The 17,317-nt window shown below is 48.0% G+C and overlaps 1 protein-coding gene across 2 annotated transcripts in view; it reads left to right on the top strand.

Moving 5' to 3' along the window:
* The window catches only part of lab (labial), a 102,748-nt gene that overhangs the window by 19,729 nt on the left and 65,702 nt on the right, over positions 1 to 17,317 (top strand). The window contains exons 2-3 of one of the 2 annotated variants that reach the window (XM_050178090.3): positions 2,151 to 2,228; positions 14,906 to 15,641. In XM_050178090.3, coding sequence (XP_050034047.1) covers positions 2,175 to 2,228; positions 14,906 to 15,641 — 790 coding nt within the window. In that variant the 5' untranslated portion in view covers positions 2,151 to 2,174. Of the gene's footprint in view, positions 1 to 2,150; positions 2,229 to 14,419; positions 15,642 to 17,317 lie in introns of those variants that run through there. The other variant, XM_050178089.3, reaches the window with a different exon arrangement.

Genomic DNA, 17,317 nt, shown 5'->3' on the forward strand with positions numbered 1-17,317 from the left:
ATACGTGCATACGCACATACGCACATACGCACATACATACATACGCACATACGCACATACATACATACGCACGCACACACATACATACATACATACATACATACATACATACATACATACATACATACATACATACATAAAATTGAACATGTGTTTCGATTTCTCGTGCATGCCCGCCTTTCTGAGTAATCTTGCTCAAAGACTAGAACTATCTTATTTGCAACAGGCGATCTTTAAAAATTCCCTAAAACGTAAAAAAAAAAAAATCACCCCGCATGACAACAATCACGGCTATACGATTCACAACTCGAACTCTCGCGATAGAATACAGCGAGCTTCCGGTGACTCACCCGACGCCGAGAGAGTAGGCGGAGCGAGAAGCAGTCGATATCAGGAACGCGCTCGCCTGCAGGTGTTTGTTTTTGCCGAGTGCAGTGTTGACGAAGCGCGCGTTTCACCACACGTGAGCCAGGCGCAGTGTTGCGGGCGTCATTTCAGTAAGCTGTTTATAGGGTTATTCTTGACGCATCCTGCACTATCGCGACAACCGTTCACTTTCGAAAGGACGATGCCGCAGTGGTCGCAGTAAACGCGCACCGTGGCGCTCCGCAACGCCTGGTTTATATATACACATCAGCAATGTAATGAAGCGGTATGAAAAGTAAGCAGATGTACTTGAATAACAAAACGTGGCACAGTAATTAAAAGAAAGGAATGAACTATAAAAAAATGTCCGAGATTCTTCTGTCTCCTTGTAAAAGTGGTCAGAAATATGTGTAGAGCAACAAAGAACAGGCGAATGAAAGAAGATAAATAATCTGCCCGACCTTAGTTATTCTGTTAAACAAGTGATACAGGTTCACTGATGTCACTCACTCACTCACTCACTCACTCACTCACTCACTCACTCACTCACTCACTCACTCACTCACTCACTCACTCACTCACTCACTCACTCACTCATACCTTCCTCGTTTTTTTTTACCTCTGACCTTTTTTATCTCCATTTCACTAGAATTACAGCCCTGGCTGGAGCACTGTAGGTACAAACAAAAGAACTTAGAGCATCGCGGTGTCGACGCGGGATCCGCATTCCAAGAATTAGCCCCTGACACGCGGACGCAGGGGCTCACAATATATTTACGTCATGTTTAAACCGTTTTGCTTTCCACACAATACAATTTGGACGCAGCAAAGCGCTCTCAACACAATAGGGAGGCGGCTGGGTTAAAGCATAGCACGTGGCGTCAGCGTAAAACATATCCAAAACAAGTTACCGACCCGTACAATTTTTTTCGCTGGGAATTGCGAAGGAAGTGAAGGACACCGTCGCTCTTTTTTTTTTTTTTATTCCTCTTATAGCATAGAAATGCATGCGCGCTGAAATAATATAGCGGTAAAGCAAATGCATTCTTCTATAAGGCTATATACAGTCAGACTGAATATACGCAGCAGACGCATTGTACGCGAGTGCCTCAACGGACGGCGGTCGCGAGTTCCAGTTGGCCAACGAGCGCGCAGCATGTCGTAGCCACTCTTTACGCAAGTCCACGACCATATGATGGCGTTGGTTGGTTGTTGAAGTTACGGCAGGTGTGCTCCCATGGGTTGGGTCACATCTTACACAAGTTTCAGCGTAAGCCATAGCAGTGGCGTATTTTCCGAAAGTGAAACCGCGGCATACATGAACACCGTTGCAACTGGACCTAATTGGAAGTCACGGGAAAATGAGAAAAGGAAACGGTGGAGAGGTTCGCCCGATAAGTGACCTGGTTTTTTTTTTTTTACACTCTACGAGGGGGAATTGAACGTAGGGATAAAAAAAGTTCTGCAACACTAACATATATAATGGCAGTGTTCGCCACCAGCCCTGTTATGCACGATGGAGAAATATACGCGCCCATAGCAACCCATGCATTTATATCGGTAACCGCAATGGCACCGCCGTGTTGCTATGTTGGGCATGCGTGAAGGTGCAAACAATGAGTTCATATAGCCAACTCTAGGGAAAAAGCTCGTGTAAATAAATAGCTGGACCGATGAATCAAAGGTAATGAAATTACATGCACTTATGTGGATGCAAGTGGCATTTAGAAAAAGAAAAAAAAAAGAGGAAACTTCGAACTTTTTTATTTATTATTTCTCTGCAGGAAGTAGCCAGCAAACCTACTTGCATGGTGGGCCCTCTGGCAGTGATGAGGACGTCGCTGGACGCAGCTGACGTAAAGGTGCGTGTCTTTGGATCCTGCATGACTTCCCGCAGTGCCGTGGCTACCTGCAGCAGCCAGTTGTCTCTGTGCTGCATGCTACTATGGATATCGAGCCTTGGCTCGGCATACTGTATATACCTATCACATTCAGTAATTACTTCCGCAATAGGCATCGTCGCGCAGCAACGAAAACAATAATTTCGCAACACATCAGTTACATTCAGTGCAACCATGGAGAGACGACTCTGGGGAACGGTCATAGCGCGATCGCCTTATTTGTATCCATCCCCCCCCCCCCCTCCCCGAGTCGTAATGCTATACATACGAGCCACGTACACTGAAGGACACACCAACACCAAGCTGAACTCGGCGAAGCCTCTCAGCTCGCCTCATAAATAACGCGCCTTGTCAGAACCTATTGGCAAACAGATAGCCCCGCAAACGGCCATACTTACGGAATAGGCTTTAACAAGCGGCGTGTGTTTGTGTGCGTACACATATATGCGTGGCACTCGCGGATGCGCGACATCGTTAGCGGCGCGCGCGAGGGGGTCGAGAAGAATGCACGCGAAACGGACACGCGAACCCGCTGACCGGGCTCTTCCTGGCATGGCATACGCGATACGAGCCAGCGGCCCCCACGAATGACTAATGGTCCCGAAAACGCCTGGCAGCCTTCCCTGACCACCACCGCCGCCGCCGCCACCACCGCACCGTCGTCCCCAGATATCGCTTCCTCCACCTGTCCGCGTGCTAGCGGGCAAGGAAAAAAAAAAACGTTAACAGGAGAAGAAGGCAAAACACTAAACGGTGGGCGCGTCTCCACTTTCAAAGCCTCGACAGAATGGGTGCCGCGAGCGCACTGCGGTTTCGGACGCGCAGGCCCGAGCGCGCGCTTGACAATATCATTAGCATAAGGACATGATGAGCGCCGCCACGTATATATACTTATACATACGCCGGCGCCCCCCTTCTTTCACCGAAGGAGCCGCGTGGCCGCTTCTTCACCGCCTCCTGTGTATTATACCTGGCGCTTCGAAACGGACTTCCATACTTTTCTCGTAGACACCTTCCGCATTTTTTTGAAACGCTCGGCGCAGTGCCCCCCCGCCCCCCCTCCTCCATCAGACGAGGTCAGCGGAGAGACGAAGCGAGGAAACGGGCTGTATAGAAATGGCCGTACACGCGTTTCTGACCGCTCGCTCGCGAGGCGTTGTGTTTAATTAGTTGTCCGCAGCGAGCAAGAGTAATGGATTCCCCCGTGCGGACCGCGAAGCGCTTGCAGCAGCGGCGGCAGCAGTAACATGGCGGGGCTCTCCGTAGCGGGGGAACATGCCAGGCGCCGTCACCGAGGAGCAAACGCTGGACAGCTCCGCGGGCTTGTTCGTGCGTGGGGAGAGCGCAATCTGTCCGGCATTTTAAGTAGCAGCAGCATCAGCAGCACCGCGAAGAAGGGATGCGATCGGCCGTGTGTGCGCCGTTCACATGGTGAGGAAGGACTGGCGAGTAACCCCGTCTCTTCTCTATACGCATTTTAGAATTCTTAACGTATATATACTTTTGTTTATCGCTGTCCCGCTTGCAAGGACTGCCGCTTTGCCGATGAGCTGTTTCACTTGGCGCCCACTCCTTGGAGACCCGCGTAATTCGACCTCTAGAGAAATGGAGCGGCAAGATAATGAACTGGCGCGCGAGTCTCCATCGGTATCCGGGACAGCGAGTGTAGGCAATGAATGAGATCTTGTTGGAACTGCTCTTCTGTTTAGCACACAGTCTCAATGTGGTCCTCCCTTTTCTTTTTCTTTGTGTGTGCGTATCTGCGTCTTCGTGCGTTCTTTCGGGATATTCGCTAGCCAACAGTATTCCGACGCCACCTGAAACCCGCGGTGGGAAAAAGCAAAAAATAAGAAGGACGAGCTGTGATCAACGAACAACAAACAGAAAACGTATATTATATATATATATATATATATATATATATATATATATATATATATATATATATATATATATATATATATATATATATATATATATATATATATATATATATATATATATATATATATATATATATATATATATATATATATATATCCAGTGGCACTGTACGTCGAGTACACTGCCATACACTGCTTCGGTGTTTCTTTTAAACTAGTGAGCGCATAAACATACGTACGCGTCTATCACGTTTATGCGCTTCTGCCGCAACCAACGTGTACATCGAGCAGCGCGCCGGAGTGAGGAGGCACGTTAACGGACGCTAACAGAAATCTGGAGTTGTGGCTGTCGACTCCTTTGGATCGGTTGGCAGAAATTTTCTAAGGCTTTTCGGTCGCAAAAAGTGTTTGTTGTTGGCCGGCCGAGCTTGCTTATATTGTGTTCATTATTACGAGAGTCCAGTCGCCTTTCTAGTGTACACAATAACCACCTTTTGTACTGGGGCCGACACATGGCAGTCCATAACGGCGGTGTTTGCGTAGTGCACGAAAGTAGGAGAGGATATAGGTCGCACGTTAACCCGAGAAATTATAGAAGCGGACTACGTACATTCATAATCTGTAGGTGACCGCCGCTGCAGCGTAAGCAGCCCTTCCATTGCTCTGTCACGACCTGAGCGAGATTACCTGGTCGATCGCCGGGCAATCGAGGCACGTGAAGTGATCTGACTTATCAATGATGTGCTGGCTCTGCCCATCGCCCTATTCTGCGTGTTTTCCTTGTTTGCCGCGCATATGTAGATATATTATGTTCGTCCGCAAATTAAGATCACTTGGAAGTTAGCGCTCTCTACTCGTCTCTGTCCTTCCTTTTTCTACTTTCGTGCGCTACGCAAACACCGCCGTCATGAACCACGGTGCAGTCTTTTATTCTACATAGCGGGACGCTACAGCTCTCAAATAAAAAAAATACTAACGCAGCCAGACCCGTAAGTAACGCGCACCTTCGAGAAGCGCTGGGATTTAAAGTGTATGGGATTCGCACTAACCGGTCAGCAGTGGAGATCAGCAAGAGACGTTTCGGAGTACTGGTGAAAAAAAGAAAAAGAAAAGCAAAGCAGGGAAGAGGTTGATAGGACAGGATACGTTATAGGCATTAGTAGCGATGCAAGGTGGATGTAGAAGTTTTAAGGAAAAGTAACTAAGATTAAGGAGATGTATAGACAAAATGTTTGACAGAAAAGCATGTACAGCATGCCTGATTAGGTCGAGCAGGATAGGTGAATCTTTGTCAGCGCCCCTTTCAAAAGTGATGCACATAAACCACAACCACCACCATCATCATCATCATCATCATACATGCGTGAAAACACAAGAAGTCCGCGTACCAATAATTATCCCTTAAAACAGCATGCGGAAGGCTCAGTGACTTCTTTTTTTTATGTTCATCGTACTTACACGCATGGTATAACAGCCCGTAACCTCTCTTGACTCACACAGGGGCTGTGACACATCTTGAACGTGAGTTCCCATTTGCCTCATCCAATTACGTGATACTGACAGGGTAATGTGGTTTCGGACGTGTTCTTCCCGCATGAGACGTGTGCTGTCTTACTATATGCGGAATTGGTTCAATACGTGACTGTATGTTGTTGCTCAAATGTGGTGGCTTGCGGAGGTGCATACGCGAGCGCGCAGAAGCCCGCTCGTTGCACTGGGCATGTGGACTCCTAACTTCTCTTAAGGCGATGGATTTCCTTATGCGAGTGCGTTTACATCTGCACGTGTTCTTGTTTTGAACGTTTCATTTGTGTCGCTGCGCTTCTGTGACAGTGGGTGGCTGTTGATGTGAACGTCGTATACTTCTGCGCCTGAGCATTGTGCTGCTATTCCTCCCTTACATAATCTGAGCACGTAGATTGCCTGCCATTCGCCGATATTCATTCAGTAATTTTACTTCAGCATTACGGTACATTACAGCGTGTACAAAAATGCTGGGGGCACAGACTAAAAGCAAGAAGCTTGACGGGGTCTGTACTCTATAGTTGCACTTTCACAGGGGCAACAGCAAATGTTCGTATGCGACAAGCTTACAATGCCAAAACTGTACGTTTGAAAAATAAAACTAAAAGTGTTGATATTAACATTAAAACGAAAATACTTTACTTTTATGCACGACATCAAAATTTATGAAAACTTGGAGAATCTTTTCAGCACAAAATCAAAACTTAACAGCAGCAGCATTACAGAAAACAATGCTGGTTGTTTAAAAGAGTAGGCAATGTATATGCGATCATTTGTTGGCCATAGTTAGTACGGGTCCCTGGTGTAAACCAAAAAGTGATTTCGCGCGTGTCATAAACATGCGTTCTTTCAGTCAAATTAGCAAGTTCTTTTAAACACAGATGTTTTAATGCCTTGTTTGTAGTGTGTGTATGTGGGTTACGATGTGACTGTTCATGTGAAGATATACGTAACATGGCGAGCCTTTCTACACTTCTAGAATTGTAGAATTTTAGAACCGGTAATTCTTGCTGCTTCTGATCACTGAATGAAACTAACCTGCTTATTAACCATTTCTTTAGCCCTTGAATTCGGAATCAGGAAGTGGATGGTGCACGTTAACGGTTGTCCACTGGTTACTCGTGGTAGCGAAATAAACTATCCTGCGAATTCAATAACTTATATAATTACGCTCGCTAACTTTGTATTTAATTACCTTACGGCACACATTATTAATCTACTAATTGTAGCTAGTGAGTATGCATGCAAAGCATATCGACTTACAACAAATTCTCAGGATGGCACCGGTTTCGAGATAAGCGCCGTGAAACTCGCAGTAAAAATGCACCGTTATTCCACTGGCCTTTTAAACAAAACGCTGTTTCGTGCACTGAAGCACAAGACTAACTGGAACGCCGATGCATTTCATCAATTTGAGAACTTAATATCTTGAAATTGGCGTAGTCCTGACAATTCGTTCCAATTTGGATACGCTTTGCTAACTCACCGGTTACAATTCGTAAATTGAAATATGTGCCGTAAAGTAAGTAAGTAAAAAAGATATAAAGTGTAAATATGTTAATTATTCAAGTAATCATTTTTATTTTTTGTATAGAAGTGAAGGCTGCGTCATCGAGTAATCTTCATCAAGGGATAGAATTGTGCTATCTGTCCCAGGCAATGCTCAAAAACTTGATGCGGCTAAAAAAAAAAAGAAAAAACAACACTTTGCATGCGCATATTTACTTTATATGTTTGACAAGACCAGTGGCAGAGGCTAAGGTATTACAACGTTCGGAATGTTTCTTAACACACTGCTCCATAAACATTTAAACAACGCAACAGAACACCAGCATTTATCACTGTCAAAGTTGATTTCTTTCGGCCTCTGTATAGCTGTGAAATGCGATTTCATTTTTTTTTTATGACATTCTCTTCTTTGTCCGAGCATATTATTATTTGGCCGCGTCTGTACGAATGGGTCTGCTTTGAAATCAATCATATAGGAAATGCATTGTTTCGTGCTGACCGGCGACAAACGTCGCCGAAAATTTCCGGGATTACTCACACAAATGAATCAGTCAGCGTGACCGGCACTACAATAAAAACGAATAAAAAGAAGAAATGAAACAGAGAAAGGCTCTTAAGATTACAATACGCCCTTCCAATCTCTCTCTCTCTCTCAACATATTTGTTTGTATACTGAGCGAAAGAAGGAATAGCGCCATAGTTCCCCAAGTTTGCGAGCGATGACAGTAGACCTGCAGCGTTCACACTGTTACGTCTCAAGGCCACCATGGGTGTGCATTGAACGTTTTCCACGTGTCAAACCACCGCACCTCCTAACAAGACGGCAGCGCGGCGTGGACAACGACTAAAAGAGCATCCTCCCCTTCCCTCCATTACCTAAAAACCAGTGAACACCAGCATGAACGAGAGGGCACACCGTCAAGAATGGATAAGCGCAGTTAGTTAAACGAGTCAAATCACCTTGCACGCTGAGCGATGAAGAAGACAGTGTGCAAACCGGCTGCTGCAGGATTCCACGAAAGGCCGAGGTACCTAAATAAAGTTATTCATCCATCCATCCATCGCTCACCCCACGCTTCACCTTGCAGGCTGCACAAAGGACGGGGTGCGCTCCACGACGAACCAGCCAGGTGTCGCCAGATGATTTCTTTTTGTCCGGATGATTTCCTTTTGCCACAAATTCCAAACCAGTTTCTTCGAGGTGTAGTTACTGCTGGTTATGGACAGCCTGGGCGTGGTATCGCAACGGAGTCGACGATGGTGATTTGCTGCTGGACAGTCTTCAGATTCCCTAGTCGACTTGTACGAGGGGATTAAAATCAGAGACTTTTGGAGAGTTGAACAGAAGATCCTCATGTGAACTGAGACGTTAACTTGCTCCTGCATGGAGTGGGCTTCCGCAATGGAGCCATGTGACTAAACTAAATAAACCCCTTTTCCTTCATTTTCTACAACTTGACATCGTAGTCGATGGGCTTGGTAGATTGAATGCCCTGAACGCCACCCTAGCCAAGACACCTAGCTACACTGTCAGCTTCTTATATCTCTGTAATTCGTTTAGGACAATCGGACAGTCTCCATGGACAACAAGTTCAATCCACTTCCAAGTCTACAAATAAATGAGGACGTACATTCACAAAATCTTTCTGGTTAGCTTCTCTGCTTTTCATTTATAATTCTCTCTCTCTCTCTCTCTCTCTCTCTCTCTCTCTCTCTGTTCGGAAGGGCTCTTTGCTATTGGCCGGCCGCCTTCGCATTTAATAATATGTCCAACATTGGGATTGGCCAGAATGTTCTCTTTCAAACAGTTTTATTTTGTGAATAGCCTTACGACATAGTAAACAAGACTGTTTCTGGATTAAATTTCACAGTTGTATTACATCAAATATCGCGTGTGACCTCTCATCAAGATCGTGGATAGCGTTCTTCAGTAATATCTTTAGTCATTTCTTGCGGGGCTAACGACAATGTCACTTAGATGTATACATGCATTGAATTTGCACTGTGGGCTGTGAATTTGTATTTTAGGTGCTACGGAGTGTACAGTCTTTCGCTTCTTATGTAATCTAACCACAAGTACAACCTTCATGAAAATGAACTCTGACAGCCTGTTGCTCGTTCCTAGACTTCTCAGGCAACTTTGTCTTTACTCACCCTAGTTTTTGTATGATTTGTATGCATCATCTAGATGCAAAAGTCCTTCAGATGTCTACTTCATTTGTTGCGTTGTGGTATACCAGCTTCCGAACTAACTGCTTGCGGAAAATGCATATATATATATAGAGCACTAAGAGGTTCCAAGACGGCGTGCGCCACACAGAGACCGCCAGCGCTGTAAATTAGAGGGAAGAGGGAGAGAGAGAACGTAAGCAAGTCAGCTAGACGCGCCACTGATAAGCTACCCTAAACCGAGAAAAGGGGGACAAAAAATAAAAGCAAGAGGCGTTAGCAGTACACATTTGCGTAGCTGCTCATCACACTTAAAGAAAATCAGTCGCTGGCGCCGATCGGTTTCCGTAATGTTACGTCTGTTTTAATGTTACCCGTGCGTTTCCCACAAAGGTCTTACTTCTAGATCGAAGGCAGCCTTTATGAGCAACGACAACGCCTGGTAACGTAACTTGACATCCCTGCAGCTTATGAACGAGAGAGAGAGAAATGAAAAGGATAAGGCAGCTAGGTTAACCAGACCAAGCCGTGCGGACAAAACAGCCATATATAATGATCGGAGAATCGACAGAGATGTCACACGATAAACAAGGATTACACTGAATACTGAAGGAATCGACAACAATACTGATATATTTTGAATATTCTTTCCGAACAACTACGTCCCGTAATTTCCCTCCCTTGCAGATTACCATGCATGTAGCCCTCTCTCTCACGTCCAAAAACATATGACAAATACATTTCAAAATCATTGACGCCATTTTTTATTGAAATTAAAATAAAAGAAAGAGACGTAGTCACCTTATAATGGTGACGGCTACTCTTTCTCATAGCGGAAACAACAATATACAAAATATGTAGCAAAATGATAAGAAATCACTTCATACGGTCAGAAATCCACAGCACAGTCCTATACGCCAGTGAACATAACAGTATAAAAGTCAAATGCAAGTTGCACCACAATGAGTTCGTAAACAAATTCACAAACACACACAAATGGCCGTGATGTAGACTTCGATGAGCATATGAACAGATGAGGAATTACACAGTGTTAAAATAATTCGCGCACAAAAAATGTATAACACGTAATATACAAGCACTAATAATTGCAAATAATAGAAGAACGTTATAGTGACATCGTGTGATTATTCAGTGCAATACCTAATATTTGTAAAGGATGCCTGTGTCTTCATAAGAATGTTCAAGTGCGTTCAATGCTTTTCGCTGGGCTATTTTCGATGGCCATAGGCCCAGCAATTTTGCGAGTGAGAAAGGTCGATGAGGATCAATGAAGTGTAGCTTTTGTTATATAGCTGCCGTCTTCGCATCTCGTATATGGGGCATTCAAGGAGTAGATGGCGAACAGCCTCATCGTCGTGGCCACAGGAGCAAGCTAGGGAAGGAGCCCGTTTGATGCGATATAGGAAATGCTTGGTGTATGCTGTCCCAAGGCGCAGTCTGTGAATTAGTGTCTCGGTACTTTTAGAAAGTTGTACATCCAGCTGGTATTTGAGTTGAGGGTCTACTTCGTAAAGGATTGATTCCTTAGTGTTTTTATTAACCCACTTTCACATACACAAGTCTTTCTTTAGTACTCTCAATATCCGTTTTGTGTTCATCGGTGATAAAGGGATGAGTTGAATTTCTGCATCTTTATGGGCCGATTTCGCCAATGAGTCCGCTAGCTCGTTGCCTATACCAGCATGGACCGGGACCCACTGTAATATCACTTCATGTTTCCTTTCATTAGCCTGAGTTAAACTGTTCAGTACTGCGTATGTTATTCGTGCGTGTGGTTGGCTGTCATCAATATGTTCAAGACACGCTAAAGCCGATAAGGAGTCCGTGCAAATTAGCCACTTTGTTGATGTCCGATATCTTTTGATAAAATGAGTGGCTTGGAGAATTGCCACTAATTCCGCTATTGTTGGTGACGACGTGTGTCCTAGTCGACAAGCGTACTATATACCTCTAAGGATGGTATAACATAAGCTGCAGTCGCACTTTCTTTGATTACAGACCCGTCCGTGTAGACGTGAATAGATCCATGGTACTTGTCAAATAGGTGATGTAACGCTAATTATTTTGCTGCTAATGTGGAAACGTCGCTTTTATTTTTAAGCCCTTCGATTAATGTTTCTATTTTCGGCGCTTGCAGAAGCCATGGTGGGCAGCAGAGGTGTGAGTCTTACTGCAATGCATACCGGCGCTGAAACTGGAGCACGAAATTCAAGAAAGAATACTTGGCCCTTATAGTCATCCGCTAATATTCTAGAAACCTTGCTGCAGCGAACAAAATTCGAGTCACGAAAACACACTTTTCTAACTAAACAAAGGTACTGTTGACCTTTAGTATCGTCACTTAAACGTGTAGCGTTCACCTTTACCTGATAGCATCTAATGCTCTGCTACAAGGAAACCCCAGCGAAAGTTAATAGGCTGCACTGAGACACCCCGGCTGACGAAGCTGATCAGGTAGGCGCCTCAGCGACATTTCACTAACAGTGCTAAAGTAAAATGTTGGTTAGAACAGATGTTCGCACTTATGAAACAAATATATACGTATTTACACCGGAATGAACGTGCTTTCAAGCCGCCAAACAGTCTATCTATTCCAAGGTCTCATTCTAAGCTTAAAGTTGTGGTTGTACCGTATACGCCCTCAATTTGCTACTTATAATAACTGCCGCCTTTGAATGCAACAAAGACCGAGTGTCTAACATGCACCTGCAATATTATATCCTCGTCCGCTTCTCCACACCTGCATAGGAGAAAAATGCGCGTGGTTTACGTTGCACATGTAATTGTTTGCGTTTAAGCTACTTGTATACGCCCAAGCGAAGGGGTAACCTAGCTACAAAAAGGCTCGTAAGCTTTAACTAAGCCTAAGCACTGCATTAACGCAAACACGGACGTCTGTCACCTTCTCCTCCATTCTCTGTCTTTTCGCTGTAGAATACAATGCTTAGCAACGTTATCGGTTTGCGATGTAGCCGACCGCGCGCCATTGAGCTACCCGCAAGGGAGTGCGACCGCTCATTTCGCTCGATTCTTGTCGTTTATCATCCTCTACTACTCCCGCCCTGTGGATCCTGGCGATCAACGCAGATATAGAGCTCCTCTCTACGAAACCTGATAAGGAGAAGAAACGAAGAATTCGAATAGAACCGTCACATCATGTCCGGATAACGCAACGATTTTTTCCCAATTATTTTCCTTCGGCGAATAAGTGGAGTATTGGAATATATTTGTCACGTTACGTTGGGATAATGTATTAATTTCACGTTCATTCCTTTTCCTCATCGTGTTTAGTCAACGGTGGAAGCGGCGCGCTCCGCCTATACGTTATCATTAGGGTCAAGATACCGCGAGGCGTGGATGATAAAAACAGGAATGGAAACGAGCGAATGGAATGCTTACAACACACATAGACAAAACGTTCGCAACGGCCCGCACGGCTGCAGCGAGCCGCAGGGCCCCGTAAGCAGAGATGGACAGATGAAGCGAGCGCGAGAAGGCAGTCAGCGCGCTGGGTGAGAAGGAAAGAGGGAGGAGGACGAGAAAAAAAGAGGGGAACAACCCGTCGTCGTCTGGCGCTCCATCACCCGAGTTTCGAAATATCGCACACAGAATTAGCCGAGCGTTTGCCGCCGCATGATTGATACGTTCGCAACGCTGCATAATCACGAGCACGGAATGACAAAAGCCGCGCTGCTGTCACGCGCCCGTCCGCCGAGACAGCGCCGTCGGCCTCGACAGTTTTGCCGGCCGCAAGTTGCGCGCTCTCGGTTTGCGCTGCATAGATTCTGAACTGCAGCGCTGGCGCAATGTTATCTCGGCAATACACCGCAATTGCAAACACGGTATACCTGCTTCCACCCTGTACTCATATCTCGGGTATGTTATGTGTTCTCGCGCGGAAAGATACGGTTGTTTGCAATATACAGTCCTAGTTCTTGGGGCCCTTTGATACTACCCTATACATTTCTTATTGCACAGGAGGAGGAGGAGGAGGCAAAGGTGAGGAATGACAGGGAGGTTAGCCAGTGTAAGTACCACACAGTTTGTATGACGAAATCACGGCGATTCGTATCAACTCCTAGCGAAAGGTGTGCTATCGTTCACCAGATTACTTTGACGAACAGCGTACACTCGATTTCTAGATATGAAAAAAAAAAAGTACCGAAATACGTATATACAGTGCAGTTATTGAGAAAGTTTGTTGCTAACAGCTTCCACGGATATCCGTCTACATAGAATTCCGTAAACCACCTTTGGGCAGCATGGAAGCGCGGGAAACTGCCGAACTTATCATCGTCTGTAGATAAAAAGGAGCAACGGGAGATTATCCAGGTATAACCAAAAGAGACGTTTTCTGGGCCACGATGACTAAATCTCCTCTTCGTTTGTTCTTTGCCTGTAGGTCAGTGGAGGGCAGGCAGCGCCTACGAAATTTCATTCATTCTGCAGTGTGACGGCTATAAATCTTTGTCCGCATGTCGATCATCACTCCTCAAATGAAACAACAGTACGCGCGTCGTTTGGGAACAGATACTTTGTTAGCCTCATTACGGGGGAATCGCTTCTGATCGCCCTCCTTTGTCGCGACGCACACGGCCCACGGGAAGCCGTCTCTGCACCCTGCTCGCGGCTTGCTGTTAGCGGAGCCGTTAGCTCTTCCGGAAGCCGTGATGGATAGCGCCCGAGACCCCGAAGAGCGCGCGGGGATCCCCGGTCTGGCCGTGTACCGCGACGGCGGCGGAGTACACGGAATCTCTCGGAAACGACGTCCGCACTAGGTTAACCCTCCCGTCCGGTCGATGCCTCCGTTCGATTGCGCTCCTCGGTTCACCTGGCCCTGTTCTTACCTGGCCGAGAACTATACAAGGTTGCCGCAGGACGGCCGCTGCTCGCCGCTCTCGAGAGTGAGGACGCGAGCGCCCGACAGATGGCGCTGGCGGTAGGACGGGGAGGCGGTGTCGCCGGCAGAGGCGGCGTCCCGGCGGCGTGGCCCGGCGTGCGTCCGCCCTCCGCCCCTCCCCGATTGATCGCGCGGCGCGCGGCGCGGCACGCTCGCGCGCCAGTCGGCTATAAAAAAATGGCCAGGCAAGAGCGCGTAGCGCGCGACTCGGCCCGCGCCCTCCGCTAGAGCCGCACACACGGGCAGGCCATGTGTGTTCACAGGTAGTCGCGTCGTTTCCATGGCGACGCGCCGTGTTGTCGCTCGGGATGTGCAGCAGGCCCCCCGCCGGCCCGCGCGGAGCAGCGCCAGTGAGCAGTGAGAGTTCCACCCGCGGACGACGCGCGCAACAGTGGAAGCAACCACGCGGGGGCCCCGGGCCCCGCCGCTCGCGCATGGGGCAGCAGCCGGTGTCACGTGACGATCAGCGGCCGAACGACGACGACGACGTCTGAAAGCAAAAAGAGCTCGCCGTTAACCGTGTAACTCCCATCCTCCCCCCACCCCCCTCCACGATGAACTCCAATGTGGTGTACGCGAGCATGTGTCACAACGGCGACGGCGCCTCGGCGCCCTACGCTTCTTCGGCGCAGCACTACGACCTGGCGGCGCAGGTGTACTTCCCGGCGGCGCCTGCGGAGAGCGCGTACGGACCTCCCGCGGCCATCTCGTTCCCGGGGGACCCGCGAACGCCACCGCTGCACGGTGACCCTTCGTCGCTCGGCCACCACCCGCACCACCACCAGATCATCAACGACAACAACGGGCTCAGCTACACCAACCTGGACCAGCAAGCGGCCGCAGCTGCTGCGGCGGCGGCCGCCGCCGCCGCCGCCGGCTACCACTTGCACGGCGGAGCGCCCGCCGGCGCGCGCGGCGGCTACGGCTCGCCCGGCGGCGCCAGCCCGCGGCCCGCGCCCACCACGGCGACCACGGGCTTTCCGTACCGGGGCGCGGGCGGCCTGGAGTACGCGCACATGGAGCCCGTGGCCGGAGTGCACCACGCCGCCACACCGGGAGACCACATGTCGCCCGGCGAGCGGGCCAGCATGCACCACGCGTCGGCCGGCTACCCGGCCAGTGCTTACCTCGACCCGCTGACGCTGACGACGCAGAGGCGCAACGGCTACGGCGGCGCCTACGACGGCTACGAGCAGGCGGTGCGGGACAGTTGCCAGCACAACGGTGCCGCAGCGGCGGCGGCGGCGGCCGCCGCTTACCAGGCGTCGTCGCACGCGCTGGCAGCGCGCACCGGACTGTCGCCCCCGAAGCCTGCGCCGGTGCCCACCTACAAATGGATGCAAGTCAAGCGCAACGTGCCCAAGCCGCGTAAGTGTCCGCCACCACGTTCATCCTCTCGCGCTGTGCAGTGAGGCGCCGGCGGCGACCGAGCCGCGGTTTATAAGAGCGAGCGGGCCGCGCTGTCAGTTATCTCCTCGGGCAATCTCGCTCGTTGCACCGCGTGATTGACACTGACGGTCCGTCCGTCGACGATGGAAGGGTGGGGAGGGCAGTCAGTCCCCAGATGGGTGGCTTTCGGTGTCTGGGCGCCCAGCTCTCGTATCATTGTTGTTCCGCCGCATGCATACGCCATCTGCGCTGCTGACTCCGTCGCGCGGCGTGTCACACAACAGAAAGCGTCCGGTGCCCGCCATGTTGGCTGCTGGGCTCCCACAGCGTCAGTTCTCAATGGTATGCTTATCCCGAATGCGATCGGACGGTCCAGGAAGGATTCCGAGCCCATTGTGTACAGGCTAATCGATCTTTTCAAGGAGACGAATTGTTGGGTTCCTATCGACGGTCAGGATCGAGAGTTCTGCTGAGATGCGCAAATGTCTAGGGCACAATTTGACAGTTTTCTATGTGTAAAAAGTGTGCGGCATGATCTTGGGAGTGCAGTTCTATGCGTAGAGGAATTATCATGCTTAAGTCTTCGGAATGATCACGGTGAACCAAAGTGCTCGGCACGGAAGTCCGGTAAAAACTGTTTCATAACAGGAGCACTCGTTAACGATTGCCCAAATTACCCTTTAACGAGATTTGAAACACCGTTTGTTGCTTAACTGCAGGCCAGTTTGCGTAGACTTCGCGTGTATAGGGCAATTGCATATATACTGTTTGCAGCGTGTTTCACAGATGAGCTGAAAAGAATAGTTGAGCCACTTTTTTGTACCGAGCAAGCTATAAAGAAAAGACGTTTTGTCGTACTGAATGCACCACAATTCATTTTCTGTAGCACTACCTATATGTAGGAAAAGTCGTTTCCGCAGCTAGCAAGCGGTTCTCGCGGTGATTTATCGTCTTGATGAATGGGGTGTTGTCACCTGAAATGTCTTTGCAGGCCATTTGCTGTTGCTCGTTTATACTATGCTAGTCAGCGCACCGTGGGAAAAGGGCAATGTTATAACGAATGGCATAAAGTTTGTATATACAATTTGTTTCCCAATTAACGTACACAGGGGGAAATTTGGCGTCTTAGTAATTAATTATCTAATCCTGTCTTGCAGTTAATAATCTACTTAACGTAACAATAAGATTGCGACATCCGACTGCTCAAAACAGAGAGAGACACAAGATTTGTTTATTGACCACATTAGATCACCGCTGGACCGCATTGCAAATAGTGTAACTCTTTATGATGCGCGCAAAATTTTCGTTTACCTGTCGTTTGATTACGATCTGGCGAGAGCGTATTACATCAACGTAAGCTTACCATAAGGACGTGATGATCTGTCGTTAAGCACTCACTGCGGAATTTACAAAATTGGGACCAATGCACATGAAAATTAAGTTGCCGACATAAGCAGTTTTTTCCCTGCTGTAAAAAGAAATAAACAGGAGATGCTGTGTGCTATAACAGTATCTTGCAAATTCTATATATAATCTTGAATTGTCGAACGAAGTGACACAGACAGAGACTAGAAGCAGACAGGATGAGCGCTCTGCTTCTGCTCTGCTTCTATAGTCTCTGTCTGTGTCACTTCGCGCTACCATTCAAGATCATG

This window comes from Dermacentor andersoni, chromosome 5 (genome assembly GCF_023375885.2).
Source record: "Dermacentor andersoni chromosome 5, qqDerAnde1_hic_scaffold, whole genome shotgun sequence".
NCBI lineage: Eukaryota > Metazoa > Arthropoda > Arachnida > Ixodida > Ixodidae > Dermacentor > Dermacentor andersoni.